The 22,111-nt window shown below is 42.8% G+C and overlaps 1 protein-coding gene and 1 long non-coding RNA gene across 8 annotated transcripts in view; one reads left to right on the plus strand and one right to left on the minus strand.

Moving 5' to 3' along the window:
• LOC141987691 (uncharacterized) overlaps positions 1–21,241 on the plus strand; it is a 49,158-nt gene extending 27,917 nt beyond the window's left edge. Inside the window, exons 4-7 of the long non-coding RNA XR_012639603.1 lie at positions 4,088–4,296; positions 12,328–12,442; positions 14,618–14,743; positions 17,370–21,241. This is a non-coding gene — a long non-coding RNA (uncharacterized LOC141987691). The remainder of the gene's footprint in view (positions 1–4,087; positions 4,297–12,327; positions 12,443–14,617; positions 14,744–17,369) is intronic.
• The window catches only part of TJP2 (tight junction protein 2), a 91,680-nt gene that overhangs the window by 6,021 nt on the left and 63,548 nt on the right, over positions 1–22,111 (minus strand). For all 7 annotated transcript variants that reach the window (XM_074953278.1, XM_074953276.1, XM_074953274.1 and 4 more), the window contains 15 exons: positions 20,470–20,594; positions 18,660–18,762; positions 17,217–17,862; positions 14,591–14,694; positions 13,613–13,766; positions 12,311–12,422; positions 12,069–12,211; positions 11,073–11,139; positions 9,140–9,290; positions 7,574–7,682; positions 6,283–6,493; positions 3,986–4,173; positions 2,508–2,603; positions 2,313–2,392; positions 93–303 (listed from right to left, as the gene is read on the minus strand). In XM_074953278.1, the coding sequence (XP_074809379.1) occupies positions 93–303; positions 2,313–2,392; positions 2,508–2,603; positions 3,986–4,173; positions 6,283–6,493; positions 7,574–7,682; positions 9,140–9,290; positions 11,073–11,139; positions 12,069–12,211; positions 12,311–12,422; positions 13,613–13,766; positions 14,591–14,694; positions 17,217–17,862; positions 18,660–18,762; positions 20,470–20,594 (2,500 nt within the window). The remainder of the gene's footprint in view (positions 1–92; positions 304–2,312; positions 2,393–2,507; positions 2,604–3,985; positions 4,174–6,282; positions 6,494–7,573; positions 7,683–9,139; positions 9,291–11,072; positions 11,140–12,068; positions 12,212–12,310; positions 12,423–13,612; positions 13,767–14,590; positions 14,695–17,216; positions 17,863–18,659; positions 18,763–20,469; positions 20,595–22,111) is intronic.

The following is a 22,111-nucleotide window of genomic DNA, read 5'->3' on the forward strand; positions in this document are numbered from 1 at the left end:
ACTCTGAACAGTATTAATTTAGTTTCTCAAACACACACATTCTTCCTCCTACATCCACCACTGTTTCGGAAGAGAAATATATTCTTGCTTACCTGTAAAAAGATAGGAGCAAGTCTTCTTCAGCTTATTTGCTTGATCGTAAAGTTTCCGGGAACTCTTGTTAGATGTGGGACTTAGCCTTTGTCTCATAGTTTTCACACCCTGTTTACTGTCTGGGTTGAAGAATACTACAATTGGGAACCACTGGGTATAGTTCAACAGATCCACCGCTTTAGGAGTCACATCCAACAAAGCATGTTTATTCTGTTAACAAGAAGAGGATATGAAGATAATGGAAAACCTCCTGCTGGGGAGATGGTGCAGATGGTCTGACATTATTAGAATGACTAAAGCTGTAGAGCCTACAGATTTGAATGCACAACCAGAATGTTGTCTGGAAAAGAGCCTTTATTAGCAGCAAGGCCCAAGTCAATGCTGTAGTTGGAAAACGAAAGAGCTGGGAAAACAAAAAAGGCCAGTTATGGCCCTCCCAACCAGGGCCATAAGGGGCCCAAATCTCTCCCCAAAATCCCACCACATGCTGGGACTACAATGGGGACCTCCCCTCTCCTTTCACCGACATTTTTTGGACATTCAAATAAAACCATATATGAACATGGTATTTAATATTGGGCAATTAAATGTAGCAGAGAAAGGTATAACACGATCCAATGGCTGAAAGTTGAAGCTAAATAAATTAAAAATGTATATCTTACATACAGTCTGAACAATGAGAGTAATTAACCATTGGAACAATTTACCAAGGGTCATGGTGGATTCTCCATCATTGACCATTTTTAAATCAAGATTAGAAACATCCAAAAGAGCTGATATTTTGTGCAAGTTCTATGGCCTGCATAAGACAGGAAGTCAGTCTAGATTATCACAGTGGTCCCTTCTGGCCTTGGAATCTATAACTCAGATACAAATATACTAACTCTGACATTGTGTGCACCTTTCTTACTCTGTTTCCCATTTCTTTATTCCCTTCACTCTTGTTTTCATTATCTTCCTTTTATTTGCATAGAGATTTTCTTTTCTTTTCCCACCCTGCCTATCTCTTTACCGTGCCCCTGCCCACTCATCACCTTCCCTCACCACAATTATTTTCCCAGTCTTTGGGCTGCTATTCATGTGGCGTGAAAAGCCAGGACACAGCTCACACTTCCCACTAGTTACAGCCTCCTACTATACTGCCAAAACTTAAAGCAAATATCCTCCGTAGGCCTCATCCCATGCAAACTACACTCTGGGAAAGGCTTCTCGGGTGAAATTCTGGCCCCACTTAAGTCAATGGGAGTTTTGCCATAGACTGCAATGGGGTCATGTTTTCACCTCGGCACATATTTCTTTTGCCTACACAGGTTCTCTCTCCCTCAGGCTTCCTGGTTGCCATCCTTGGACTTTGGAGTTCCAGTGGTAATCTTTAAAAAGTCAGCATTTGCTGACATTTCACACAGTTACCATAGCTATTTCCTATTTCAAATACATAGGTAGTAACTATTGTCAAATATTGACTTTTTAATGGACACGACTGCAGTTGGAGCTTAGGATGAAGGTAAAGGTGGCCCTGGCAGTTATAGGGTATGTCTCCACCACAAACGAAGTGTATTGCATACCCCCCTTTAGCTTTAATCCAGTTGGCATGGCTAACAACAGTTGCGAACGTGTGGCGGCACAGACTTCAGCCTGGACTATCAACTCACGTACATAACCAGAGTCCTCAGCAGGTTTGTACTGGGGCCGTCACATCTTCACTACTCTTGTTACCCATTCTAGCTAGGTTAAAGCTAGTGTGAAAATGCCTACCTGCTCTACAATTACACTTCACTTGCAGTGTAGATGTACCCATACATACAGTAGAGCCAGGATGACATTCTGGAACATTCCAGCTCTGTTCAAGCACTGGATCCTGGTGTGGTTTAAACTTAGGCAGGTCCACAAATAGCTTTTTTAAAAATCTGAACATTTTAATTGGATTAATACAGGGCCAAATTCATGGCTAACATAAGTGGGCTCCTCTCTAATGTTGTCTCTGAAGTACATATTCACAGGAAATTACTGAAATGAGAAAAACAAGAATCAAGTAAGAATGGTGATCCAGTTTCCCCACAGTTCTGCCTTTATTTCAAATGCACATTAACACATTTATTTTCTTGCATATTAATATGTTAGAATTCTTTCTCCAAGTTTTTAGGAACAAAATAAATAAATAAATAAATAAACAAAGTCTGCTTCCGATAGCAAATGTTTTTCAAACAGAAATACTTTACCTGCTCAATAATTTGCCTCACAGTGTTCAAACGCACCACACCAGTTAACTTCTCTGAACCTGCATCTTTGGGTTCTGTCTCTGCAAGGACAACAGATGGTTTTTCCAGTTGTGAAATGACTGTTCAAATTACCCTTCCCCCAAAATTCAATGCTGAAGAGCCGAACTGCTGAAGAAAAAGTAATGAATGACTTACTGGCAGTTTGATACAGATCAGGGAAGTCGTTTGACAGCTTTTCCATCGCTAGATCTGCAATGGGGCCAAATATCACCACAGGTCTCTTAAAACCAGCTGAAGAAAAAAATATTTAGACAGAAGGTCTTTACATATAAAATCACCATGGCAATACATATTGAAACAAACATGCAGAAAAAGCTCAATTTAATCTTTAAGACTAATATCCTGGAAGTATCTGTAAGCTCCATATTATACATTTTACACCCCCCCCCACCCCTACTCAGCCCTCCCCTCCCATCTTTTGGTTCCCAGTGATTCATGCAGGACCCTTCCTAATGTGAAGGGAATTCATGTATGACTTACCAATGGGGAAAAGTGAGAGGGTTGTTTCCCCCACCCACACTTATAAAAAGTTGGAAGGGAGAAGAATGGAAATAAGAAACACGTAGATAGTCCTTCTCATTATTCAGAATCAAGAACAGCTGAGCAGACTCTGCCATTTGAGGATGTATAGTACAATTTCCCTAGTCTGCCCTGCAGTAAACGACAAGCTCTCGAAGCCACACTAAATGCAGTGAGACTACTCTGATGATTAAAGTTACAAACATGCTTAAGCATTTGCAGGGTCAGAGCACTTTACAGTGGCAAAGAGTGGAGAGAATGTTCTTATTCTGAGGCCAATGCAAGTAACATAATGGTCCTTGTAAGCCAGTGGGAGAGGGCCATATTGTGCTCGGTGTCCCCTGAAAGTGTTTTTACTACTTTTTATTCCTCTTAGCCCAATAGAACCAACACAACGCAGGAGAATGGAAACTATCCTGACTCATGTAACATCAGGAGAATTATTACAGGGACAAAAATTCTTCCCTCTGTTACATCCAGGCAACTCTATTAATAAAAGCAATGGGATTACACCAGTGTAACTGAGGGTTGCATTTGCCCTAAAGAATCATTATTACAGGTGTCTATGAATGAGCCAGAAAGAACACAGCTAGATTTTCATATCCTAGGTTATGTTTGCAAGGCTGGCCAAAAAATACCAAAAACAAAACATCTCTTTACTTGTGAAGTGAACAAATTTGATGTAGAAGTGAAGAAGAGACAAACATGGACTTCCAAGAAGCAGTGTTTGCAGTGACACTTTTTAGAGCAGAGAACAGCTGCATTCAGAAGCAATGCTCCCTCAAATTTTTGACAGGCCGTGTGCGCAAAAAATTTCTTCGGTGCAAATTGTTGTGCTTCTGTGCAAATTTTTGCCATGTGCATAGGGTTTAGGATCTGTGCGCGCGCACATGCGCACAGCTTAGAGGGAACAGTGCTCAGAAGTTAGAATCTTGACCAGGAGATTAGCATGTTACCATTTTCTGTTATACTTTTCATTTAGCCTAGAACCCAAGACGGGTGGCGACACTTAAGTTGCCACATAAATGACAGTAACACTTGGGCAATAACAGCAAGATGTGAATAGGTGCTCAGTTCTGTAAAGTTCCACTCACCCTCTCGCAGCAGAACTCGCTCATAGGCCGGGAACTTTGTGCTAACAGATGCAATCGCTGTCAGATCTTCACGACTCTTTCTCAGATTCTTTTTCATTCCAGATCGTTGGCCACGCATTCTCCAGAAATCTGCCCTGTCACTCGAGCCATCTCTCTGGGCATTCTGAACACTGGCCATCTGCTCAGCTCTGAAAGGAACAGCATGGAATCCATTTGAAAAATGCAATCAAAGGGAAAACATGCCACAGTAAAGGAAGAACCTCAGCAGAATCCAGGATATGAATTTGTAACTACAATGGATAACTCGGCAGGTAGGCAATCTGGAGGGGTATCCAGGGATTCTTGCCTTGAAGCAGACAAAATTAATATCAGAGAGATGCTCTGACTTGCCTCAACTGCAAGGTTTATTGTGCATGAATCAATCCTCTGGCTGCTAAGGCAAATGACAAACATAATGTATGCCAAGTAGCTGCTCAAGGAAAAAGCGGTGTATGTGGAGATGGAAAGAGAGGAAGCAACCCATCATGAAATGATGGGCAAATTGCTTAAAGACCACCTCCCGCTCTCCATCATCTCTTCCTCAGATATCTTAAATTGAGTCCAAAAGGTAAAGCCCCCTTAATCAGTTCAGTATAACAAGGAATAGACTAAGGTGCACCACATAGGAAAGGAAAACCAAGCAGGACATCATGGAAGTACACTGTAAAGTCATATAACTTTAGGAACTTTTGTATAGGAGAATTGAAGATTTTTTCTTAAAATAAAACTGCGACTATATTGAAAGAAATATCACTTAGATACGACTTTGCTGCACTCTGCAATTCTTCATTAAAAGCACACCAGATAACCAAGCACTTTTAAAAAATCTGTCTGAATTAACTGGAGTTTGTAAAAGCAAATTTAGCCAAAAACTTCCCACAACAGTTCAGTCACCCTCAGTACTTCCAAGAATACAATTAAAATTGTCAAGACATGAAAACACACGTTCCCTAAGAACATGTAGCTATACAGAAAAGTATTAGAGGCTTTTTCCAGAGCACTCATGTCAGGGTTCCCTCCCCACTCTGAACTCTAGGGTACAGACCTACATGAAAGACCCCCTAAGCTTATTTCTAGCAGCTTAGGTTAAAAACTCCCCAAGGCACAAATTCTCCCTTGTACCTTGGATTAGATAACGCTGCCACCACTAAGTGATTTAGACAAACTCAGGGAAAGGATCACTTGGAGTTCCTACTCCCCCATAATATCCCCCCAAGCCCCCACACCCCCTTTCCTGGGGAGGCTTGAGAATAAACAAGATGAGCACAGACCAACCTTGGGGTTTTTTTAGGACACCAAAACAAACAAACAAAACAAAAAAAACCAGTCAGATTCTAAAAGAAACAGAACTTTATTAGAAAGAAAAAAGTAAAAGAAGCACCTCTGTAAAATTAGAATGGAAGATAATCTTACAGGGCAATCAGATTCAAAAACACAGAGGATTTCCCTCTGGGCCAAACTTTAAAGTTACAAAAAAAAAAAACAAACAAAAAAAAACCAAAACAGGAATACACCTTCCTCTCAGCACAGAGAAAATCATAAGCCAAAACAAAAATAAACTAACACATTCCCTTGCTAGTACTTACTAATTCTAATGGAGTTGGATTGCTTGCTTCCTTGATCTGTGTCCGGCAAGCATTCACAGAACAGACAGACGAAACCCCCGAGATTTGAAAGTATCTTGTCCCCTTATTGGTCCTTTTGGTCAGGTACCAGCCAGGTTACCTGAGCTTCTTAACCCTTTACAGGTAAAAGGATTTTGTGCCTCTGGCCAGGAGGGATTTTATAGTACTGTATACAGGAAGGTTCCCTTTATATTTATGACAACTCATCACTGTAATTCCCGAGTGGCTCACATATGCTAATTCATTTATCTTACCCTCTCCTCTCTCATTTGAGGTAGGAAAGTATTATTCCTATTTTTCAGATGGAGAACTAAGGCATTGAAAAAGTACACGCCTAGTCCAAGATCTCACAGGAAGTCTACAGCAGAACTGGGATTAGAACCCAGATCTCACAGGTCTGAGTGCAGTATCTTCGCTACAAGGTCATCTTTGCTCAGCTGTTACCGACTAATTCCACAGTTTTAAAAGTTAATTTTACACACACACTATTGTTATGAATGTGATTGCTTGAGGGATGGACGGTGTCCATGTTCTTTTCCCCTCCTTCCTCTCCCAAATGGGTTATGTGAACGGTGAATAGGGTGAGAATCTCTTATTTTAAACATTGGGTGGGCAGGTGGGAAATCAATGTACCTGCTTTTATTTGGAATGATGCCCTTTTCCAGTTCATTTCCAATTCTCACAGCCAGCCAGTTACCCAGTTTGCCGTCGTACAGTGTATCAACTACTCGGAAGATCTCCCCTCTGGTGAATGCTAAACTCTGTGGAGATTCCTTCTCACATTCAAAGTGACTCCTTATAAAAAATGAATCTCCTCTGCCACAGGCCATTATGTCTCTATACACTGGAAGAGAAGACATCATTTAGTTTAACTTTGCTAAATAGATGTCCCATACCTTGCTCTGACATAGTTGCTGTGGGTGGTGTTTTACTCACCTGCTCTTCAAGCCTACTACCTTAAATAGTGTAAGGTTAGTGAAGGAGAGATTAAGCTGTTATTCTAGTCACAAAACTTTGAAATTTCTTCCCTTCGCCCCCAGCATGGGAAAGAAAAGGTGAACTGGCATGTTCCCTATGCCTGCCCGCCCTTTTATTCCCTAAAAGCTCCTCCACCTCTGCCCTTCATTCCATCTGATTCACTCTGGAACTTGTCAACATCATTGGTTCAGTCAGCCAATGGAAGTGAGAGGTGCGCTGCACTGCAGAGCAACACAAAACTGTTTTTCCTGCCTCGGGGTTTGCATCCATAGCATTCCCAACCACTGCCAGCACAGGGAACTGGATATTTGAACTCAGATTCCTCATGCAGCCCTGTCAGCTTTCCCAGGTCTCCCTACATTTCCAATTTTAAAATATTGTGTACATTACTAAGTGTTCTAGTACACACACACGCGCGCGGTTATATCTAAAACCAAACAAGCAAACATTTGTATTTGCTCCTTATTGCCTCATGGATAAAAGCCCTGTATTGCTGACATCTGACAACAATCCCCCTACAGATCCCATGACTGAAGGGGAAGGCAGCAAGGAGCAGCATCTTGGCTGCTGAAGGTAGAAGCGACTGGGTATGGGGGACAAGAACTAAATGGCAGAGGTTCAGAGCTAGCAAGAGGTGCTTATTACAGGCTGGGTGGATGAGTAGAGGAGCAGGGCTCTTCTCTGACCAGCTGAATGGTGAAGCAGCCAGCCCACCTCTCCTCCTCCACATGTCCAGGATGGGAGTCAGCTGGACACAAAAGCAATAATTTTCTACAATACTTAAAATGAGGGCAATTAAAAAGTGTTTTGAAAAGTGAGTATGAGAAAGAGCATTTGTGATGTCCCCAGCAAAACACAGCTGAGTTGAAAGGCCTACTGTTCTTTTCAGTGCCTGTCACACTGAATCATAACAAACATTGTCACACTTTTGGTACCAGGTGCCTACCTTCATATTTGCTCTGAGCCAAAATGGTCACAGTTTCTCCTTTGGGAATTTCTAACAGGTAGAGAACAGCATCCTCCCGCACAATGCCTCTAAAATCCTGCATGTTTACCTGATGCAAAATAAATGTTTTATTAGTGTAATAAAGCCCTAAAAGAGGAAAGGAAAAGGCTGTTTTATTATGGTTTTAAAAAAAAAAAATATCATCATCAATACAGAGGTTCATTGGTTTATGCCAATGGACATTATAGGTATGTAGAAGATGGATTACCTATAACTACGAGTAACATTCTGAAAGTACCCTGATGTTGAGGGCACTCTGTGAAGGGCTACAAAATGCCTGAACATGTGCACAGATGGCCAGGGCACATAAGAAAAGGTCCATTTCCAGGTAAGGATATATCTGTTTCCACATATTATGCTGTTCTGTAGTTAAAATCCCACGTATTCTAAGTATACTGTTGTGCTAAGTAATCAAGGAACTTCAAGTAATCTGATGCACTGGTATGCTCCAGATGGTTATAATTCATCACAGGATTGTACCCTAGTTTCAATATCATCCAGCATCCTGGTCACCTAGCGTTGTGAGCACATCTTTCTGTGGTTGCCTCTCAACTGCACTCACCCTACCCCCTTTTCCATGTGTGTCTCGGCTGTTTATCTGGACATAGAAGTGATGTTCACTCCCTTGGACCAACTCTGAGGCACTAGGGGAAGAGCTGTACTGGAGTGCAGTGGCTCCCAGTGCAAGGTCTTTGGGCCAGTCAGGGTCTATTTGCAGAAGGAAAGCTGAGAGAGAAAAATGAGACAGGGAAGGAGAATCAGTGCTTCAGAAAAGGAATTATTTCAAAACCTGTTCAGGCCAGCAAGCAGTTGGAGAAATGAAAACATGAGAAGCAGGGGACTATGGGACTGAGACAGACCCCATGGAAATCAGTTAGAATCTTTATTGACTTCAGAGTGCTTTGGGATCAGGCCCAACTGATTTAGACAGGAGAGAAAACTCAGGAGGAGGACATGATAGACAGAAAGAGGAGAGCCACAGTCTCAGAAGAGATTTTTTGGGTAGAAAAACAACAAAAACAAAAACAACAACAACAACAAGGAGGGAAACCTAAGGAGTTTTGATAAAATAACATCTATCACCTTTTATTCACTAAAATGTGAGTAAAGGAAGGGAGAAAATAATCAGGTCATAGAGGGACAAAAGCTAAATGATGGGTGGGAGAGAGGGGAAGATACTCTGGTCTCATGCTCCATGGTCTGTTTTCTCAGCTGGAGGAGTCACTAGTGAGTGTATCCACTTCCATCTTGGGGCATTTGTGTCATGTAACATTTCAACCAACTACTTCTCCTATTGAATCTTAATAAATTTCAACAGCAGATGTCAAAATTTAAGAATTCAGATAAAAAAAATCATGCTCTAGGAACAGTGACCTTGTCCCTAGGAATAAAGTTGTATGGATTTATGGTTTTTTCATATTGATGAAAGTAAAGAAAGCGATTTCTTTCACATGGTATCAAGGAACAAGCAGTTTTAGTTGCAGGGCTGAACATTTACATGGATACCTTAAGAATCTGATCTCCTTCCTGTAGCCCTTCCTGGTCAGCTGAAGTGCCTTCTTGAATTCCAGCAACAAATATCCCTACATCATTCCCACCTGCCAGCCGTAGACCCACACTGTCTCCTTTCTTGAATTTTACCATCTTCGTATTAGGACTAGAGTATTCACATGCAGAAAGAGAAAAAGTCAGGCCAAAGATTATGCATATGACATGAATCATTTGTAGGAAGTAAACTTAAGTATGCTTGCTGTCAATCTCTCTATGGTACTTATATGGCCCATCACTGTACTATGTGAGAATCTCTTAGTCTTTCATGTATGTCTCCTCACAATACCCCTGTGAGGTAGGGTAATGCTATTATCCCCCTTGCACAGATGGGGAACTGAGGTAAAGAGAGGCTAAGTGACTTGCCCAAGGCCACAGAGAAAGTCTGTGACATAACTGGGAATTGAACCCAGGTCTCCCCAGTCGTTAGCTAGAACCCTAACCACTGGGCCATCTGCCTCACATGAAGAGCTGTTTTTAAAATATACCAGTTTAAATGAATTATGAGTAATCACACTCAGATTTTTTCCCCCTCTCTACATTACGCAGAATGCAGTGTAATAATCTATCAGGTAGTTAATAGGAGAGTCGGATAACATGGAAGTCTTCAGACTTTCTTCTGTGGGCAGAGTGTCAAGAATGCCCAGTTGGTAAGTTGAATCAAACCTCTCTTGTTCCAAGGAGACAGCAAGTACTGGAGTAAGTTCAGCTTTTTCTCTGCCAGAAATGCTGTATGCCTGGATGACCTTCATATACTTGGAGGGCACTGCCTTTCTGTTATCATTCGCTCAACATACCAGTTAGAGCCTGTCCCATAAATTCTCTTTAACTGAACCAGAACTAAACACTGACATATCAATTTGTACCCATTATCCATATCTACAATACACAGGACTTGACCCCGAGACAGCCTTTCAGAAGTTAATCAGTTCTCAGATCTTTAAACCTGACTCTCTACTGGAAGTTTGGAACAAACAGATCTTCAGTTCCCCTTCTTTAGGGTTCACCCCTTCAATCCAGATCTCCAACTGATTTATTACTGTTTCCCCAACACCAGCCCATTTCCCCATTTAATAATTTATATAAAGAAAGCATCCAGATTGTATTCTTATAAAGCACCTTAGTGATTTCAAATATCAGACTCTAGACAGTCAAAGCTCTAGAGGTCAACATTATCACATTTAAAAAATTAGGTCCTAGGTCCACAGACATTTTGTTCCTGCTTTTCAGTGTGCAGATTCCACAGCTGCATTCATTACACAAACTAGGGATTGAGAAAATAGACATTTAGCTGCAAAAATCTCCAGCTTGTGTATATACAACTGTGGAATGGGTGTGCGCAAAAGCAGGCAGGCAGGCAGGCACACACACAAAACCCCACACCCAGACCTTAGGCCTTACTTTATGATAATTCAGCCTCTAACGTTTTATCCTTTTCAAAGCTATCAATGCCCTTTATATAGATTAATATCCAAAAATCTAAGATGCAAAGAGAAATGTAGAGACCATAGATTAAAATAGAGGAGAGCCAAGAACCATGCATAAAGATACATACCTACATTTGCAAGTGCAATTACTGTGTTTGTGCCTGCAAATTGCAAAGGTGGGTATTTAACTAGCAATCTGCATTTAGAACCAGTCTGACTATGAAATCAGAGACTGTACATACAAATGTAGGGGGCCTGCAGTCTTGTGCATATACATTAGGCCTCCTTTTTAAAAACTAAGTTCATCCTAAATGTTGTCAGTCAGCTATTTAATACAGAACCCAAGTTATCTTTTCTTGGCATAGGACTGTATAGGGGAAAACCACTGATGAAGAAACCAGCCCAAGAAAACAAAAAAAGCAATATGGATAGACGGTGAGAAAAACCAGGTGTTGAAAGCATACCCGTATATTGCTTCATCTTCAGGACTAGGCCGAAGAAAGGTTCTTGGGGTTACTTTTGGTTGAGACACTGTGTGTAAAAACCATAAAGTTATCTAACTGGACAAACAAGACATAAAAGAATGAAAGGTTTTCAGTTACAGGCAGCAGTTACAACAATATCATGTATGCCAGCAAAGAGTGCAGATCTGCAGCCTAAAGCACAAGGCACTCTGACTGCAGTATCCAAAACTAAAAAGTAACTAAAGAACAAATGTCAAGGCAGTAAATTAACTTATGATTTCAGGCTCATCTCCCAATTATGTAATCCTTGTCAAATGGTTTTTTCCTCTCCAATTTTCTTTTTGTCAGGAATCTGATATTCAATCTCTTGCTCCAATTGTCCTCTTTTAAGGTCTGCCCAAAGGCCAGTCAGTCTATTCCAGCCAAGAAGGCTGGATATGAATTCCCTTCGAGCCAATTTGTGCCAATTGTCAATCAGCTGGGGAAGATGTGGATGATAGATGCCTTCAGACCCTACCTTCCTGGGAGATAACAAAGCCAGGATTTTGTCAGTACAATTGTATAGATTCACTTTTGCGGATAAGAGCACTCAACGTACATTTAACCTTCGTGCTTTATCTTTAGCTCTCTCCTGTCCTCTCTTTTCAATGGAATAAGGACTTGGTTATTTAGTTCTTTATTATAGATAAGAAGAACTGCAGGCTGCTCTGCACAGGAACTGCCATACCAGATCAGACCAGTGTTCCATCTAGTCTAGCATCCCATCTCTGACAGTGGCTAGTACCAGATGAGTAAGGTGCAAGAAACCCTGTAGTAGACAATTATGGAATAATCTGGGGAGCCATAGAAAAAGTTTCTTCCTAACTCCCTCCAGTTAGTGCTTGGCTTAATTCTGAAGCATGAGGGTTTATACCCCTTGGAATTCTCTCCTCTCGCAGCTAATGGGTTTTGTTTGGAGGGAAAAAACATCTCAAATGGGACATTTGTAGCTCTGACCTGGCGGGTCATCTTTGTACTTTGGTTCTTTGTTTGTGTCGGTGATCATGACAGCAGCAGCAGCAGCTATATCACTGGTTGATTTAAAAGGCGTGGGCATTGCTCCCATCCTGGACAACCTGTTGGGTGGATCCTCTTTTGTACTTAACAGAAAGAACAACAAATTGAGAACATTAAAACAAAATTTGGTACACATTAAAAATGTCTTCTTTAGTAAGAAAAAGAAGAGTAACACTTCCTACTTTGGCTTTTCCTTTAGTTTTTCATTGGAGGAATGAGAGTCGAAATCAGAGTGATGTAATTTTTGGTCATCTTGAGGGGAGCTTGATCGGTTTGACTCAATTTCAGAAATATCTATTGAGAGAACAGTTATGGTAAGTCTGTTTAAGAGATTTGTCTTCCATTTCATTGCACATTTATCCACACCTACTTACTTGCAATAATCTCAAGATACAAAATATTTATAAACTATCCCCGCTCTGGAAAAAAGATTTGCCTGGGGCTAAGAAAAGTGACCTGCCCCTCTCAGAGCCTGTGTCTCCCACAAAATTTTTCAGGAAGGTTTTGTAACATCCAGAAAGACATTCCAAGGAGCATCAAAAGCAAGTGTAAACTTTTCCCAACTAGTATTAACATCCCACAGGTTTGAGCTCTCGCCAGAAAAACACACCACACAGAGGCCTATTTTTATTGTTATAGAAATGAGAGAACTGTAAAATGAAGAAGAGAAGGTGGTTGCCAAGAACTGCAACTGAATCTTGCATAGTAAAAGATTAAATAAAAAGAAAATGGCTTGTCTGTCATTGCCCTTCCCAATTTCTCCTTTGAAAGTCCAGAGGGTTCACTGTTAAAACAACATGAAGCTGAGCTATTAAATGTCCTTAAGAAAGAAGCAAACAATTTTCCGTGTAGCCCACAAATTCAAGCCATGACCCATTCTCAGCAGGAAAAGCTCCAAGAAGTTGCACTGAATATTCTCACACCAGAAACACACTTCCTGAATCAATTAACAGCATCATGTTTCCAGTGAGGCACCAGCACTTTTCCCAATGCAGGTTATGCTGAAAGGGACTATTCATATGAAAACGATTGAAGAAGTTGGTAGGAGAAGGCTAAACTAACCGCTGATTGCATAATTCTGTCTCCTTCCCTGGAATATTGGAAAGAGCGGAAATGTCCTTAGAGTGAAATGAAACTGAGCTCATCCCACCATTGTCATGATTTGGGCCTTGCATTAAAATGACTTTCCTTCTAGCCACGGGGAGTTGGACTTTGCTTTGTTTAGTCAACATTACTCATGAATCAGCTAGAAAGGTCACTGAATGACACAAGGCCTGCTGAGTGACTGAAGGTTCTTCCTACACCAAAGGAAAAGGGTTTGCTGCTTCTTTGTCTTTCTAAAGAATAGCTGCAATATAGGTATCAATCAAATATGTTACTTGCATTACCACCATCCTATGAGAAACACTTTATATAAACAGCTTCACTTTCTGTCTATACAGGGAGTAGAACTGACATTACCTTTTGGCCCTAAGACGCCTCACCTTCTATTTCTGAGTCACTGTCATGCAACGAAGGGATGTTGAGCAGTGTCTGTTTTCTGTCCCTCAGGACTACCAACTGGAGTTTTCCTCGTGATTTCTCAATCAATTTTCGGGCATCAGTTAGCGACATATTCTCTGTTACTGTACCATTAATCTGTACATATAAGGCAGAAGTACTATTAAAAGCAAAAAATTAAGAACACAAATGGCAATAAGAAGTCATCTCAAAGCTCAAACCTGCTCATCCCCTTTCCAGTGAGCAGATTTTCTAATTAGGTTTTCAAATTAAAAACAAAAAACAAACAAACAAAGAAACACACACCTCAGCACAGAAAGAAACATTGTAATAAATGTACACAGCTTCAGCATGCCTTTGTCCAGGGCCGGCTCTAGGCACCAGCAAAACAAGCAGGTGCTTGGGGCAGCACATTTCTAAGGACGGCATTCCGGCGCCGGCCCTGCCGCCCCCTAGAAATGTGCCCCCGCCGCCCCAGCTCGCCTCCGCCTGCTCCCTGAGCGCGCCGCCGCTCCGCTTCTCCCCCCTCCCTCCCAGGCTTGCCGGGACAGAGAAGTCGAGCGGCAGCGCGGTCGGGGGAGGCAGCGGTGGTGGAGCGGAGGTGAGCTGGAGCGGGGAGCGGTTCTTCTACCCCCCCCCCGTTACTTCCTGTGCTCCCCCCCACCCTCGCTCACCTCCGCTCCGCCTGCTCCCCTGAACATGTTGCCCCTCCCTCGCCTGAGAGGGAGGGGGGAGAAGCGGAGCGGTGGCGTGTTCCGGGGAGCAGGCAGAGCGGAGGTGAGCTAGGGCGGAGGATTGGGGTGGGGAGCCGCAGGAAGCAATAAGGGGGAGGGGGGAAATGCGGCATGCCCGGGGGAGGAGGCGGGGCCGGGGGGCTTGAGAAAAAAGCGGGGCTGCCAAAATTTTTTTTGCTTGAGGAGGCAAAAATTGTAGAGCTGGCCCTGCCTTTGTCCACAACACACCTTGAGTATTATGTCTCCTTCATACAGATTACCATCTTTAGTTGCCAGGCCAGTACCGGTCATTTCTTTTATGAAAATCTGACTTCCAAGTCGGAGACCATACTCTGGAAAAGGAAGGAAAAAAAATCCACAGCCTGTAGGTTGGCAGAACGAGTAAGTGTTTACATCTAATAACTACTCTGAGTACACATCATCCACAATCACATGCAACACAGCACTTTATAGTAAAAGGGAATCAGGCACCTTAAGAAGCAGAGGTAACGTGGTGAGACTCAAGGATGGGACATCAGTTCTACACTGCCTACAGTCTCACATTTCACTTTTTTAATGAAGGTTTTTGTACCTCATGGGTCATATTCTCTCCTGTGCCATATTCTGCTAGTGCAGGAGGCTGGGGAAGGCAGTGGGGGCATCTCAGGGTGGCATTTATGGTTCCCCCACTCTCAAATGGCAGTGGCTCGTCATGGCCACAATGTTAGCTGCACCAACTCAGGATAACTTTCCATAGCCCCAAGAGACTACAGTATTTGAGGAGTGGAGCCATGGCACCTCCCCTCCTCAGATACACCCCCTATGTTGGGGGATTGGGAGGGAGTTGGCTCCTCTGGCTTTATGCCAGTATAGTCCCATCACCAAACAGGCTTCTACAGCTCTGAATGGTCATGGTGTTTTTGTACCACCTCTTATCTATGTACAAACTTCTTCAGCAAAGTCGCTAAACAGATTTTCTCTACATACACGGTACGTATCTCCATGTGCATTAGCTTTACATATGGGAGCATCTTTTTTTTTTTGTAAACTCATAATGAAAGTGATCCTGTCATGTACAAAATTAATTTTTATAAAAACAAAACAAAACATAAGCCTCCCCCCTTCTGCAATGCTATTAAGATAGATGCAGTGGTGTGTTCCAGATTAGAAGAACAGGTTTGTTCCTGTGGAGAGACGATTTGCAATATGTCAAGTGCCCCCAAGCAGTGGATTTCTATAAATCCCAGAAAGACAGGATTTATAAAGTAAAATGCTGACACAACCCAATCTAAAGTATAGTTTTGTTGCACAACATGTATTTTTGCAACACTATTAAGATCACGCGCACACACACCCCCTACCATGCAGCCTCCAATGTTTTGTTAAAAGTTTACTTGTTAATTACTCTAGTGATGAATGAACCAGTTCTAGTTTGAACCAGAACCTGAGCCATTAGAGGTCCATGTATCAACGCATTTCACCCAAACTACACTTTTGGAAACCTCGCCTGCCTTCCACTAAAGCAAATAACCTAAACTAAACCAAACACTAAAAGACAGGATGCAGCAGGTTCTCTTTAATCTATAAGAGCCAGGCATAAATTTAACTTTGGTGTAAACTTAACCATGATCAAAGTTGTGGATTCCAACACAAGGGTAATGAGCTCATCGTAGGAAAGTACAAGAGTGCACAGTGACCTGGAGAGACTAGAGCAGTGGATGGTACAGGCAAAGAGGAAGTCCCATGTCCAAGGACAAAGAGTAGATGGCACCAGTGATGAGCTGCCAAAATCTTAACAACCAGTTCCCTCCTCACCCCACGAGGGGATCGTGGCCCACCCCCCAGAGCCTGCCCCACCCACCCCCCTCCCTGTCTGCCCCAGGATCCGGGCAGGAGGGTCTCGTGGGCCACCGTAGTGGGTGCCCACCCCACCCCGCCCCTAAGAGCCAGAGGGCCCTGCTGGGGGGCGAGGTAGGGAGTCCCAGCAGTGCTTACCTGGGGTGGCTCCCAGGAAGCAGCCGGCAGGTCCCTCTGGCTCCTAGGGGCGGGGTAGCACCTGCTCCCTCTACTGATCACATCAAAATTGGCGCCTTAGGCACCGACTCCATGGAGAAAATTTGCTGGGTGCAGCTCCCCGCCCCGCCCCAGCTCACCTCCGCTCCGCCTCCGCCCGAGTTACGCTCCGCCCTGCTCTGCTTCTCTCCCCCCCATCTCCCGGCTTCCCGCGAATCAGCTGCTTGCGCGGGAAGCCTAGGAGGGCTGAGAAGCAAGCGGCAGCTTCGCACTCAGGCCCAGGGAGGCAGAGGTGAGCTGGGGTGGGGAGCAGTTCCCCTGCGCGCACCCCTCCCCCTCCCCCCAGCTCACCTCTGCTCCGCCTCCTTGGGCCTGAGCGCGAAGCCACCGCTTGCTTCTCAGCCCTCCCAGGCTTCCCGCGTAAACAGCTGATTCACAGGAAGTCGGGGCAGGGAGAGAAGCAGAGCGGGGCGGAGAGTAACTCAGGGGCGGAGGCGGAGCAGAGGTGAGCTGGGGCGGGGCGGGGAGCTGCACCCACCAAATTTTCCCCATGAGTGCTCCAGCCCCAGAGCACTGACAGAGTTGGCACCTAAGGCGCCACTTTTGGCCGGTTGTTAAATTTAGAAGCCCTTTTAGAACCAGTTGTCCCTCACAGGTTCCAGCGAACCTGTGTGAACCGGCTCCAGCTCACCACTGGATGGCATCTATACACAATGGTAAGTGAGTGGAAGAGGAATGTAGGTAAGCGGTTGTATGTAGAGTATTAAAGCCACCCACCCAATAGCCAATGGGGAGAACAGCATTTTCCCCTTAAAAATCTATCCTTTCACCAGAAGCATTTCCCCCTTCCTGCCACAGCTACCTTCATTGGGTTTGCTTTTTGTTAGGAGAACACCAATAGGTCTATCCTGGTACTGTTGTCCCGGGTACTCGTGTTGGTGTCGTGGTTCAGGCAAGGGGCTGTGGGAATTCAGTCTGTCTCGACTATGACTCCTTGCTTCCTTGTCATATCTAGGGTCAGGCTGATGTCTGTGACTGTAATCCCTGGCTGGACTGTAGTCACCAGCGCCACGTTCATAGCTATCATCCCTGTCGATGCTCCTGCCCCTGCTCCGGTCTCTTCTGCGTTCTCGGTCCAAGCTTCTCTCCCTGTCGATGCTCCTGCCCCTGCTCCGGTCTCTTCTGCGTTCTCGGTCCAAGCTTCTCTCCCTGTCGATGCTCCTGCCACGACGTCCATCCCGGCTGTAGCTGCGTTCCCTGCTGTGGTCTCTGCTATAGTTGCGCCCTCTATCTTGATCTCTTCGGTAGCTCCTATCAGGGCTGTTTCCCCAGCTTTGGCTGCGCCCTCCATGGCCGCTATGCCAGCTCCGATCACTATAGCCACTTCGAGCACTCCTGCCATCAAACTCTACTTGGTCATCCAGTACATCGAAAGCTCTATCATCATAGTCAAGAGAGGGGCTTCTCCTTAGAGCGGTGAGCTGCACTTTCCGTGGTCTTTTCACTACCTGTTTGTATTAAAAAAACAAAACAAAAACAAAAGAAAAGAAGAGAACCAGCACCTCTCTCAACATCCATTTTAAATCATATTCCAAATGCTGAAAATCTCAAATGCTAGGTCATAAAAGCAAGAGCCTCTAAGCAGCTTATTATTCAAGAAGCTTTGTATTCAAAACACTGTGACGTGATATGGTTAAAATTCTATGTCAGTTGTTAGAAACATCCCCTTAATTTCATCCATGTAAACAGAGCAAGAGTGGGTTGTTGTTTTTTTTAATTGCTTTAACTGCATAAGTTGATAAAGTAATTTTTCTTAAAAAGCTTCTAAAAACTGTGCTGTGCCCAAGCAAACAATACTCTCCAGTTAAGGGAGGTAAGACATGTGCAAAGCCTGTTTAGACGTAAGCTCTTTGGAAAGGGAGTGTACGTTGTGTGTCTTGTACAGGGTACAGCATGTTGTCTCCATCCTAATAATAAGGCAACAACAGAAACATTAACTGTGGTTGATTATATAGTTAAGACACTGCACTAAGATTCAGGAGATCTAAGCTCATTTCCTGCTCTGCCACAGACAGGCTCCTTGTGTTACACTGGGCATGTCACCTGATCCCTCCCCGCTTGCTTCAGTTCTCCATCTGTAAAACAGGGATAATATTCTCCTCTCTCCACACAGATTTTGGCTTTTTTATTTAAATTGCAAGCTCTTTAGGGCAGGGATGGTTTTATACCTAGCACAGTAGGTACTGATCTTGGTTGGGGTTATAGGTACAACTATAATGCAAAGAATTTGTAATTGTTCACTTACAATGACAGCCACTTTCCCACTTTTTCTTAACTGCTGCACTGCAAAAGAATGGGGAACATTTTCCATCAGGGTCCCATTAACCATGACCACCCGGTCATTTTCTCTACAAAAAAAGCACATGATCAATTAGAAGGTACATCCTTTAATTTTCAAATTGAATTCCACTTTTGTTCTGAATGTCCTGTGCATTCACTAACAAAAACAGAACACAAGCTATGCTTAAACATACATATTAGTTTATATAAACTGGGAGAGCTTAAATAAGGCCACATGCTGAAGACTTCTTCCAGTTTTAGCAATTCATTGATTGTTTGTGGTTCTTGGTTTAAATGCCTCTGTGCGTGATTGATGGATGTGCTGATTGTAGGATCGACAATAACTTACAAGACAAGGTGGGTGAGGTAATATCGTCTATTGGACCAACTTCTGTTGGTGAGAGAGACAAGCTTTTGAGCTACAGAGAGCTCTTTTTCAGGTCTGGGATAGATATTCAGACTGTCACAGCTAAATATAAGGTGGAACAGATGGTTTAGCATAAGCATACATTCCAAGGTACCATTCAAGGTCAAATGGCCCATTTACACCCCTCCAGTTATAGGGGGGAAAAAAAGGGGGAAGGGGAGAAGACAGCTGGGTGTGTGTGTGTGTTAGTGGATTATAGGTCGTTGTAATAAGCCATAAATCCAGTGTGTCTATTCAGTCCATGAATACATGGCTACAACACTGTATACAATAACTTACAAAATCTGCTAAGGGTCAGTGGGTGCATTCTTTTAAAACCTTGACACACATTTTAAGAATTTTACCTCCAGCAGAGGTTTCCACAGCCACATTAGAACTACAGCCTTTATTCCGCCTGATGCTATGGCTTGAACTGTTATAGCCACAACAACATTCCACAAATGTTGTCAAGCACTGTTTGCTTACAGTTCTGGGCAAGGTTATTGTACAGTTCTCATGCCCACTCTGGAAGAAGATTTTTCTGTTGTAAACCAACCGTGCTAGCCAAAAGTCACACTCTGGGCATTAACCCCTAGCTAATCTAGGTGAATATTACAGAGGTAAATTTTACAGAGGAAAAAAGATTAATCTCTAGGGGAATGTGAACAACAAACCTTTTTTCTGTAAAATTTCCCACCACTACAGCTCCATAAGTAGGTCGCCCTAGCATAGATAAAGCCATTGGCATTTTAACTTCTGTGTTGTCTGACCTTGGTCACAGCAGTTCTAGATGATACAGTCGCTAAAACAGGCAGTCACTGCTGGCTGGACTACATTAGCATCCCCACATTCCTATGGCTGGCAGAGCTACACAAGCAGCATAAATAATGGAAAATGTCAGGAAAACAGATCTAGTGCAGACAATGCCTAAAGGAAGACATCATGCAAACATATTAGATGTGGAGGCAAATGGGTTCGGATATTGTTGTGCTAAGGGCCAACATTATAGCCAGCATTTGAAAGCTGATAACAAGGACACTGTGCGTGTGAAGCAGGCTGCCATGAGAAGTAATGTCCTGCTAAAGTTTTTTTTTTTCTTAAAAAACACACAAATAAGACATGCTTATGTATAGAACAATACAATATACCACCGTTAAAGTAGATTAACTTGTTTATGAGATAAAGGAAAAAGAGGTATGATTTCATTTAAAATATGGACAGTTGACACAGAAGTCTACAGAAAGAAACACCCTGGATCAAGTCGCTGGGGCAGGCTCTCAAATCAAATCTGCACCTTTATGAAGGCTTTATTCATTCCCTTTATCTGCAAAACATTCCAGTCATGGAGGATATAAGGAAGCACACTTACTGAAGTAATCCATCTGCTGGGCCACCTGGGAGTACATCGGAGATAACGATGGATGTTTCACCATTTTCAAAATGAGGGTTGTCTCTGCCACCGGAAACTGCAATCCCAAACCCTCTTTTTGAATCCTAAAAAAATACCCCCCACACATACATAAAACTGAACACTATTACATTTCAACATGGAGACAGAGATTATGATTAAGCCAATAGACTGTCATCACAGCGACACTCACTTTAGATAGAAAAATGCAGTTCATATGTACCGTTGCACAAACTAGAATGAAAAAACAATCCACAAAGTAACCAATTTGAGGTTTCCATTGTGAAAGTCAAAAACCAAGCAGGCACGTCATCCTGTGACCAATAAAAATGATGAGAGGACTAGCCGTTTCCTGTGTGATCTCTTGTTTTTCCCCCACCAATGCTAACAATTCACACTGAATTAACTGCCAAGTAGAAAGCTGCAGTTGATTAGTGAATGCTCAAGACCCTGGAGCAGTTTTTCTAGCAATTAACAACTGAACATGCAATGCTATCTAAATTCTAATTACTACTTCATGAAATGGACTATGCAAAATTGTTGCTGATAAAAAAAAGCTACAAACGTGTACTAAGTTCATAAGTGTCTGGTGTCACCATCCACCACCCGCAAGCAGTGCATTAATAGATCATGGAGGTACCTATGCCAAACCTGCCTCTGAAGAAAGGGTAGGCTGTCATAACATGGGGCTTTTGGGATGCTTGAATGTGAACCAGAAAAGCACATACTGGGGCAATGAAAGAGGAAGCAAGACTTGTATCTAAACCAGAACACCAATAAATCCTGAAGTACAACAGAGTGTGTATTATTTTTATATATATATATATATATATATAAAAACAGACACACACATACACACATGCGTGCACACACACTCTACACTCAGGAGTGTGTGTGTGTGTGTGTGTGTGTACATTCTGACTGATCATTTAGTACAGCTGGAGAGCCAGTATCATCTGGTATACTTAGTCACATTTCTGTCTTTTTTTAAAAATACCTAAAGTTACTTGTTACAAAGTTCTCAAACTGAAACATTAGAGAAGAAAAAAAAAATTTCTCTTCATTTTTTTTCAGTTTAATTTATGTATTTCACAGCCCTTCCTGTGCTAGCCATACTCCCACTGACAGCAGTGGCAAAACTCAGTTCTCTCAGTAGGAGCAGGGGAAGGCCAATAAATAGTTTTATGAAGTTGATTTGACGCACTGAGCCTTGGTTGACACTGGCCAGGTTCAGGAGGCCTCAAGCTAAAAACAGCACAGAATTAAGACTTGATCCACTGAGAGAACTAATGGAGCTTGTTATCTCAACAAGCTCGAGACCATTTGGGCAGCAGCCTTAGATGGTACAAACTGACACAACTTGGCCCAATGGAGCTGTGTTGATTTACACAAGCTAAGAATCAGGCCCTTTGCATTTTTTTTTAATAAATGCAAATTTATTACATAGTAACTTAATCAGCAAATCAGGGAATGCAAGGGAACAATGTTAACTAAACCATGTTGCGTGTTACAATATTTTCTATTCCTGTTTTTCCAGTCAAATGTGTACTTTAGTGTGGATATAACAAAGTTTAAATGTACTATGTACCATCAAAGGCACATA

Source organism: Natator depressus, chromosome 5 (assembly GCF_965152275.1).
Source record: "Natator depressus isolate rNatDep1 chromosome 5, rNatDep2.hap1, whole genome shotgun sequence".
NCBI lineage: Eukaryota > Metazoa > Chordata > Testudines > Cheloniidae > Natator > Natator depressus.